Source organism: Alosa pseudoharengus, unplaced genomic scaffold (assembly GCF_046254945.1).
Source record: "Alosa pseudoharengus isolate Yale_2024_CS ecotype anadromous, Long Island Sound unplaced genomic scaffold, YU_APseudo_1.1 YU_APseudo_1.1_scf_11, whole genome shotgun sequence".
NCBI lineage: Eukaryota > Metazoa > Chordata > Actinopteri > Clupeiformes > Clupeidae > Alosa > Alosa pseudoharengus.
In genome coordinates, this window is record NW_027468576.1 from 33,176,123 (window position 1) to 33,186,122 (window position 10,000).

Genomic DNA, 10,000 nt, shown 5'->3' on the forward strand with positions numbered 1-10,000 from the left:
CTGCTTGCGGACCACTTGGGATAGCTTGCGGACCACGCTTTGAGAAACACTTCTCTAGAAGATTTAGATATTATTTTTTAGTAATTTTTCAACATGTAGGCATGTTTTGAGGTTATTTTCCTCTAAATGAGGCCTCTTTCCTGTAAATTTAAAAATACAAGGGTATAAATGTAACATTCAGCCTCTAAGTTAAGTCCTGTGTTTTTTTTCTTTCTCAGGTATCAGACACAGGCCAGTATGTGTGTAAAGCTTCTAATGTGGCTGGACAGGTGGACAAGAACTTCCACCTCAACATCTATGGTGAGTCAGCTGGTCTGCTATTGGCCAGCTCATGGGGTCAGTTTGGTGACTATGCCTGCAATCTGAACCTCCACTCATTCACTACGCAGTAGTACGTAGCTACTGCACTATGCAGTGAAGGAATGGACATCCCGAATGTGTGTGTGTGTGTGTGTGTGTGTGTGTGTGTGTGTGTGTGTGTGTGTGTGCACGTGTGTGTGTGTGTGTGAGTGTGTGTGCGTGTGTGTGTGTGTGTCCGTGTGTGTGTGTGTGTGGGTGTGTGCACGTGTGTGTGTGTGTGTGCGTGTGCACGTGCACGTGTGTGTGTGTGTGCATGTGTGTGTGTGTGTGACTGTATTTATGATTTGATGTGTGTGTGCTCATGCGTGGTGATGTTTGTGTCCAGTCCCCCCCAGTATAGACGGTCCAGCGGTGGAGCGCGTGGTGGAGACCATCAGTAACCCGGTCACCTTCTCTTGCGACGCCTCCGGCATCCCCCCACCCAGCCTCACCTGGCTCAAGAATGGACGACCCATAGGTGAGCCGGGAGTGTGTGTGTGTGTGTGTGTGTGTGTGTGTGTGCTGTGTGTGTGTGTGTGCTGTGTGTGTGTTAAGTGTGCCTTAACTTTACCTTTCTCCTTCCCTACCCTCCCTCCACTCACTCAGATATGTTCACACAGGATAACACACTGTATCTCATGTGTCCTTTTCCAACCAATCATGTGTCCCCACTGTGATCATGTGTCCTTTTCCAACCAATCATGTGTCCTTTTCCAACCAATCATCAGGGCTCTACAGTGCGCCCATTTCACTCGCATATGCGAGTAAAAATGATGACGTGCGAGTGCAAAAAAATATTTAGGCGCACTGGTGCGAATGACTTCTAACCATGTCAATGTTTGTCTACAAAATACACCGCAACATCGAGAAACAGTACTGGTGCAAACCATAGAATCACGTCGCGAATGCAGCATAAAACTACACCTCCCATCAACGTTAGCAGTTTCGCGTTGGGACTCGATAGTAGTAGTCGCTTCTATGAAATCCATGAGCGCGCAGAGAAAGCGGAAAGTTAGACTAGCCAGCCAAGATGAAAAGATTGAAGAAATTAGTTCTTCCGCCTTCTATCCACCGAATTAATCGGATATAGGAGGAACAGGATAAGATTCTGAGAATGCAGTGAGAGAAGGAAAGGTAACCTAACATGCTTTTTAGCCCAGTTGACGTATTAGCTGCAATATGCAAAATATAGCTGTAGCGAACAGGCATAAAAGTAGCTTCCCGTAATACTCCCATTTTATTCAAAGGTAGAACGCTACTGACAACTCCAGGCTTCCACGCATGCTTGTTTGTTTACACCGAATAAAAAAATAAAAGTATAAATATATATATATATCCTTGATTAGACTATGTTTTGTGGAAGAGAAAATTGACTGTTTTAGTAGTAGTATTAGGCAGTATGCAGTCAGATAGGTCACATGGGCATATTTGGATTAGCTACAGGTGGATTCACAAATAAATAAATTAGCCTACATTTGGCAGGATACTTGATATACAGGCTAAATGCAAATATGGCAATGTATTATATTATTTTACATTAACAAAATGTAGGAAAATAAAACAGACTGAAAATAAAGTAGGCACTGATCTTTAAAATCCTGTTTCCTGTAGCCTAAATGTCATTCTTAATATTCGCAATTGGTGCACTGGCATGTTTAACTGTTAGCTGCAGTGTAATGTTAGATTATGTGTAAGTTAAGTACAGAACTGACTGTGCTCCCAAATTTTTGTCTGTGCTCCTAAATTTTTTAACTTGGGGGCACAAGTGCTCCTGGAAATTTTTTTTAGTGTAGAGCCCTGATCATGTGTCCACACTGTGATCATGTGTCCTTTTCCAACCAATCATGTGTCCACACTGTATCTTATGTGTCCTTTTCCAACCAATCTCCTGTAATCACTGTCACCATACGCACACATATACCCATGATGCAGCATTACGTACTGTATGCCCATTCATTATGCTCAGGGGTGTAGTGGAGACTAAACGCAAATAAACACAGTTTATCCACCTGAAATTTCAGAAATAGAGTTTATCCACCTGTTATTAGAGTTTATCCACCTCTCAAAAGAGCTTGCAACTTTTAACATTCAAAAATCACACTGTATTATCCACATTCACCATATGTTCACTCATCAACACTCTAGGAACCATTTAATACCACTGGTATTGTTATACTGTAAGCATTGAACAATAACCTCCACCATCATCAAACACATTCTGAATGCCTTTTTTAAAAATCCGATACCGCATGGTGTATTCCACCTTACCGTGATCACAGAATTCACAGTTTACCCACCTCTTATTTGACCACTACACCCCTGATTATGCTGGTAATGCTCAAGGTGTTCTTCTGCCCCCATCTCATGCCAGAGAACTCGGACTCCCTGGAGATGCATATTGTGTCTGGGGGCAGTAAGCTGCAGATCGCCCGCTCCCAGCTGGCAGACTCGGGCACCTACACCTGCCTGGCATCCAACCTGGAGGGCAAGGCCCGCAAGACCTACCACCTCACCATACAGGGTAGGAGATGCATGCACACACACACACACATGCACACACACACACACACACGTGCACGCACACACACATGCACACACACACACGCACACGCACACACGCACACACACTTGCACACACGTGCACACACACACACACAGACACACATTCCCTCATTAATGCACCCTCAATCTCACTTACTGACCTTTCCAGATTTCTCTCTGTAACCGTGTGTCTAATTGGCTGGTCTTTGCAGTGCCACCCAGCATCGCGGGCTCTGATTTGCCAAGTGAAGTGGGCGTGCTGCTGAATGACAGCGTACAGCTGGTGTGTCGAGCACTGGGAACTCCACCTCCCATAGTGCAGTGGCTAAAGGAAGGAAAAGCCTTGACCCGAGAAGACCTGAAGAACATCAGGTGTGTGTGTGTGTGTGTGTGTGTGTGTGTGTGTGTGTGTGTGTGTGTGTGTGTGTGTGTGTGTGTGTTTGCACGCATGTGTTTCTGTGTGTTGGTATTACAGTTGATGTGTCCAGACCAGTTATGACCAATACTTTATACAGTTATGACATATACTCTCTCTCTCTCTCTCTCTCTGTGTGTGTGTGTGTGTGTGTGTGTGTGTGTGTGTTAATAGGATGAGCCCAGACAACAGCACCCTGACAGTGACTCGAGCTCAGCCATCTGATGGGGGTAAATACACGTGTGTGGCCACCAACAAAGCAGGGGAGGAGGACCGCATCTTCAACCTCAACGTCTATGGTAAATACAGCAAACCCTGTATATTACATCTTCAACCTCAACGTCTATGGTAAACACAGCAAACCCTGTATATTACATCTTCAACCTCAACGTCTATGGTAAATACAACAAACCCTGTCCTGTACAGTATATTACATTACATCTTCAACCTCAACGTCTATGGTAAGAACAGCAAACCCTGTATATAACATCTTCAACCTCAACGTCTATGGTAAATATAGCAAACACTGTATTACATCTTCAACCTCAACGTCTATGGTAAATATAGCAAACACTGTATCACTTCACATAGTGCACTACTAGAGAAGAACTGTATGGTGGTTAATCACTATATGGTGTACTAGTAAGTTAGTTAGTTCCAAGTTCCAAGTAAGTTAGTTAGTTCCAAACACAACAGGGTATATACAGTACACTGTATGCTTAACAGAAGCTCCAGACCATTCACATCAACTGATATGTTTCTATGTTCTTTTCCTGCCTCTTCTCCTTTCCCCTTTTCTTACTCTCACTCTCTCTCTCTCCCCCTCTCCTCTCTCCTCTCTCTCATCCCTCTCCTCTCTCTCTCCCCCCCTCTCCTCTCTCTCATCCCTCTCCTCTCTCTCTCCCCCTCTCCTCTCTCTCTTTCCCCCTCTCCTCTCTCACTCTTTCTCTCGCCCCCTCTACTCTCTCCCTTCTCCTCTCTCTCTCTTTCTCTCATCCCTCTCCCCCCCCTCCTCTCTCTTTCTCTCATCCCTCTCCTCTCTCTCTCTCCCCTCTCCTCTCTCTCTCTTTCTCTCATCCCTCTCCTCTCTCTCTCTTTCCCCCTCTCCTCTCTCTCTCTCCCCTCTCCTCTCTCTCTCTTTCTCTCATCCCTCTCCTCCCCCCCCTCTCCTCTCTCTTTCTCTCATCCCTCTCCTATCTCTCTTTCCCCCTCTCCTCTCTCTCACTCTCTCTCTCGCCCCCTCTCCTCTCTCTCTTTCCCCCTCTCCTCTCTCTCTCTCCCCTCTCCTCTCTCTCTCTCTCCCAGTCCCTCCTGTGATCCAGGATAACGGTGGCTCGGCGGTTGACCTGACGGCAGTGCTGGACAGCTCGGTGAGTGTGGAGTGTGTGGCGGTGGGCTTCCCTCCTCCGCAGCTCAACTGGCTGAAGAATGGCCTCCCTTTGCCCGTGTCCTCGCACACGCGCCTGCTCTCGGCCGGACAGGTCCTCCGGTAGGTCATGGGTAGGGGTCAAAGGTCAGGGAAGATGGATAATACTTTGTAGGCTAATCTCTCTATATACTGTATATATCTGTAGTTGAGGATTATAGCAACATCTTGCACACTTTTAGCTTATGCAGTATATCATTTTTGCTGTATTTGTCTCTCTCTCTGTGTGTGTGTGTGTGTGTGTGTGTGTGTGTGTGTGTGTGTGTGTTCACTTTGCATGTGTACACTGTAGCATTGCTCGTGCGCAAGTGTCGGACGGTGGCAGCTACACCTGTGTGGCCTCCAACAGGGCAGGTGTGGACAACAAACATTTCAACCTGCAGGTGCACGGTAAGCACAGCCACCAATCACTATGCCATTCTGTGTTGCAGTGTGTGTGTGTGTGTGTCTGTGTGTCTGTGTGTGTGTGTGTGTGTGTGTGTGGCATTCTGTGTTGCAGTGTGTGTGTGTGTGTGTGTGTGTGGCATTCTGTGTTGCAGTGTGTGTGTGGATGTGTGTCTGTGTGTGTATGTGGCATTCTGTGTTGCAGTGTGTGTGTGTGTATGTGGCATTCTGTGTGGTAGTGTGTTTGTGTGCATTCTGTGTATACGGCATTTCTTACTTCCAGTAACTATATGCATGTGACAATAAACTTCCTTGTATCCTTGTATCCTTGTATCCTTGTGTCAGAGTGGCAACTTTGTTACTGTTTTGTGATGTCACTGTGACTGCAATGTCATTTCCTGTCCGTCCCCAGTTCCTCCGACCCTGGAGGGAGCGGGCAGTCTTGAGGATATCACCGTGGTGGCAGGTAGCCAGGTGACCCTGGCGTGTGTGGCAGACGGGACGCCCCCGCCCACCCTGAAGTGGCAGAGGGAGGGGGTGACGGTGCGTCCGGATGTCCATCTCAGTCTGCCCAACCAGGGCTCAACGCTGCACATCCGCAGTGCCAACGTCAGCCACACGGGGCGCTACACCTGCACGGCAGCCAACCAGGCTGGAGAGGCCAGCAGAAATTACAACCTCAAAGTGCTGGGTGAGACGCTGCACTACTGCGCACACACAGATACACACACACACACAGAGACACACACACACACAGAGACACACACACACAGAGACACACACACACAGAGAGACACACACACACAGAGACACACACACACACAGAGACACACACAGACACATACACACAGAGACACACACACACAGAGACACACACACACACACAGAGACACTCACACAGAGACACACACACACACACACAAACACATACACACAGAGACACACACACACAGAGACACACACACACACACAGAGACACACACACACACACAGACACTCACACAGAGAGACACACACACACACACACACACAGACACACACACACACACAGACACACACACACAGAGACACACACACAGAGACACACACACACACACTCACACAGAGACACACACACACAGAGTCACACACACAGAGACACACACACACAGAGACACTCACACAGAGACACTCACACAGAGACACACACACACAGAGAGACACACACACACACAGAGACACACACACAGACACACACACAGAGACACACACACAGAGACACACACACAGAGACACACACACACACAGAGACACTCACACAGAGACACACACACACAGAGAGACACACACACACACAGAGACACACACACAGAGACACACACACAGAGACACACACACAGAGACACACACACACAGAGACACACACACAACGACACACACACACAGACACACACAGACACACACAGAGACACACACACATAGAGATACACACACACACAGAGACACACACTATCTATCTATCTATCTATCTAGACCAGAAAAATACTCAAAAAATACTCTCAAAAGATCCAAAGTAATGTTTGGTTCCTTGCCGCTTACAGTGGACTATATGCCACGGAAGGCTGTTTCAGCCAGCGCATTTATTTTCGTTGGAACGTCAGCAGGGTTGTAGTGGTAAAATAAGAGGTGGGTAAACTATAAATTCTGTGATCACGGTAAGGTGGACTGCGCCATGCGGTTGCGGGTTTTTAAAAAAGCCATTTAAAAGCATTGTTTGGTGAATTGGTGAATAAACTCTTTGAGAGGTGGATAAACTCTAATAAGAGGTGGATAAACTCTATTTCTGAAATTTCAGAGGTGGATAAACTGTGTTTACTTGCGTTTAGCCTCCACTACATCCCTGAACGTCAGCAACGGCATCTTCTGTGTTATCCTACTCCTTTTGTGTTTATTTTTTGTCTGACACTAAATATCTTATTCATACCCGACAGTGCAACTCTTAATTCAACACAAGCATAAATCCGTCAGCATTTGAACATGCTCGTTCACTAGGTGTAACACCCCAACACCGGGTCTGTGTAAACAGGTACGCTAAAGCAATGCACACACTCCGCCCCAGATGCCTCAACCCTTCTCGTTGTGTTGCTCTCCTCCTCTGCCCAGCCCCTCCTCAGATCCGAGGTGCTGGCGTGCCCACGGAGGTGTCGGTGGTGGTGGGCCGTGTGCTGGAGCTGCTGTGCGAGGCCGACGGGGTGCCCCTACCCACGGTCACCTGGATGAAGGACGGCAGGCCACTGCCCCAGACCGACGCCGTGCACCTGCTCCGGGGGGGAGAACTGCTCAGGGTGGCCTCCGCTCAGGTCAGACCTACGCGTCAAACACACACACACACACACACACACACACACACTCACTTACACTCACGCACACACACACACACACACACACACACACTCACACATACGCACACACTCACACACACACACACACACACACACACACACACACACACACACACACACACACTCACACATACGCACACACACTTACACTCACGCACACACACACACACACTCACACATACCGCACACACTTACACTCACGCACACACACACACACTCACACACACAAGCACACACACACTCACACATACGCACACACACACACACTCACACACACACTCACACATAGGCACACACACATACGCACACACACACTCACACTCAAACACACACTCACACATACGCACACACGCACTCACACTCACACACACACTCACACTCACACACACACTCACACACACACTCACTCACACACTAACACATACGCACACACATACTCACACACATATGCACACACACACACTCACACACATTCTAATGCACATATAAACATACCTGTAATAATATAAGTACTAATCTACAGCAGACTTACTGTAGTTATGAAAACACACACTGCTGAGCGTAAACATGGAAGAGCCATCGAGCCAGAGAGATGGACAGATCAACTCTGTTTGTTCACACACTCGCAGGTGGAGGACACTGGACGATACACATGTCTGGCCACGAGTCCCGCCGGAGACGACGACAGGGAGTTCCTGGTCAGGGTTCATGGTACGTGTGACCTGTGACCTTAAAGTCCTAATTGTTACTGAGACATAAACTCACCGTCTGAGTTGGCCTGTGCCATTTCAGGTCAGGCACCATAATAGGGTCTCTGAGCTTAACAGTGTTATAGAAATCTTGACTTTTGCAGGTTGATTTTTTCTGGTCATTCTGGTTTAGACAGAGGTGTGCCAGTTGTGTTCTAAAATGATGATGAGCATGATGATGATGATGGTGGTGGTGATGCTAATGATGATGATGATGGTGGTGGTGATGGTGGTGATGATGGTGGTGATGGTGATGATGATGGTGGTGGTAATGCTAATGATGATGATGATGGTGGTGATGATGATGGTGGTGGTATTGGTGTTGATGATTATGATGATGATGATGATGATGATGATGATGATGATGATGATGATGATTGTAGTGCCACCAAACATCGCTGGAGAGAGCACTCCACAGAATGTGTCAGTGCTGCAGAACAGACAGGTGACACTGGAGTGCAAGTCAGACGCCATCCCTCCCCCAACCCTCACCTGGCTCCAGGACGGGGCTCCTCTGCAGGTACACAAACCACCACACCACACACTCTCCAACACACATTTATCCACCACCACACACTCTCCAACACACATTTACACATCAGACATTACTCAATGTCTTGAATACATGTCACTGTAGCAGTTATTAACCATATGACTCATACTAAAAATGTATAATATTATAATCGGTAACACTCCATAATAAGGTGCCATAATAAATAGCAAACTAGTAATTACCTAACCCTTTGTTAATATTTGTTAATTGTTACTAAAATATCTATTTGGCACAAGTTAATAGTTTTTTCATCATTAATTAAATATTAGTTGTTTGCACAAAATCTGTATGTTAATGTTTTAACAAATCTATTAACTAATATTGTATTAATGTGTTAATAGTTAACTAAATGTATTTTTGGCACTAATTAACAGTTATTTCTTACATCATTTAAATGTTAAATGTTTATTTACAAACTATATGTTAATAGAAAAGTTAATGACTTATTATTATTTAACTAATTGATATTAAACTGTGCTTCTGCCTATCCCAATATGAACCACTCCCCATAGGACCCTTACAATAGATAGACAGATAGATACTTTATTGATCCCGAAGGGGAAATTCAAGAAAAAAACACGGAGCTACCTTGACATGCCGCCACTCTTGTCGGCGCCAGAAACGCTTGCAATAAAGTTGGTTAAGCTTAATTAATATATTAGTGGTATATAGCTATAAGCGTGGGGCCCCTTATAATAAAGTTGGTTGAGCTTAATTAATATATTAGTAATATATAACTATCAGTATGGGGGACCCTTATAATAAAGTTGGTTAAGCTTAATTAATATATTAGTAATATATAACTATCAGTATGGGGGACCCTTATAATAAAGTTGGTTAAGCTTTATTAATATATTAGTAATATATAACTATTAGTCAGACAGTGAAGGGACTGAGACCAAAACTGGCTTATCACTTTTATTCCTTTAGGAAAAGTTAAAACAAAACATGCCTTCAGACACTGGCATACATAAAACAGCATCTGCACAAGCAAAATAAAAAGAAGTAGTTGAATGGGCTATATTACATGCATGATTCCTATAGCCTACCATCACTGTCAGCCCTACTAGCAAGGGAGACGTGCGACATGGAATGTTCAGGTGCACAGAATGAGTTTATTAATATTCTGAGACTCACTAAACACTCACAGACGTAGACCATACGGAGGTAATGCATAAACATAATGCTAAACTAAATGTACATTAATTTCCT

The 10,000-nt window shown here is 45.6% G+C and overlaps 1 protein-coding gene across 1 annotated transcript in view; it reads left to right on the forward strand.

Annotated features, from left to right (window-relative positions):
• Nucleotides 1–10,000, forward strand: part of hmcn1 (hemicentin 1) — a 133,004-nt gene that overhangs the window by 97,148 nt on the left and 25,856 nt on the right. The window contains exons 61-71 of the mRNA XM_076278925.1: nucleotides 219–300; nucleotides 686–817; nucleotides 2,711–2,860; nucleotides 3,093–3,252; nucleotides 3,470–3,594; nucleotides 4,601–4,784; nucleotides 5,014–5,111; nucleotides 5,518–5,796; nucleotides 7,248–7,444; nucleotides 8,116–8,197; nucleotides 8,619–8,755. Of these exons, the coding sequence (XP_076135040.1) occupies nucleotides 219–300; nucleotides 686–817; nucleotides 2,711–2,860; nucleotides 3,093–3,252; nucleotides 3,470–3,594; nucleotides 4,601–4,784; nucleotides 5,014–5,111; nucleotides 5,518–5,796; nucleotides 7,248–7,444; nucleotides 8,116–8,197; nucleotides 8,619–8,755 (1,626 nt within the window). The remainder of the gene's footprint in view (nucleotides 1–218; nucleotides 301–685; nucleotides 818–2,710; nucleotides 2,861–3,092; nucleotides 3,253–3,469; nucleotides 3,595–4,600; nucleotides 4,785–5,013; nucleotides 5,112–5,517; nucleotides 5,797–7,247; nucleotides 7,445–8,115; nucleotides 8,198–8,618; nucleotides 8,756–10,000) is intronic.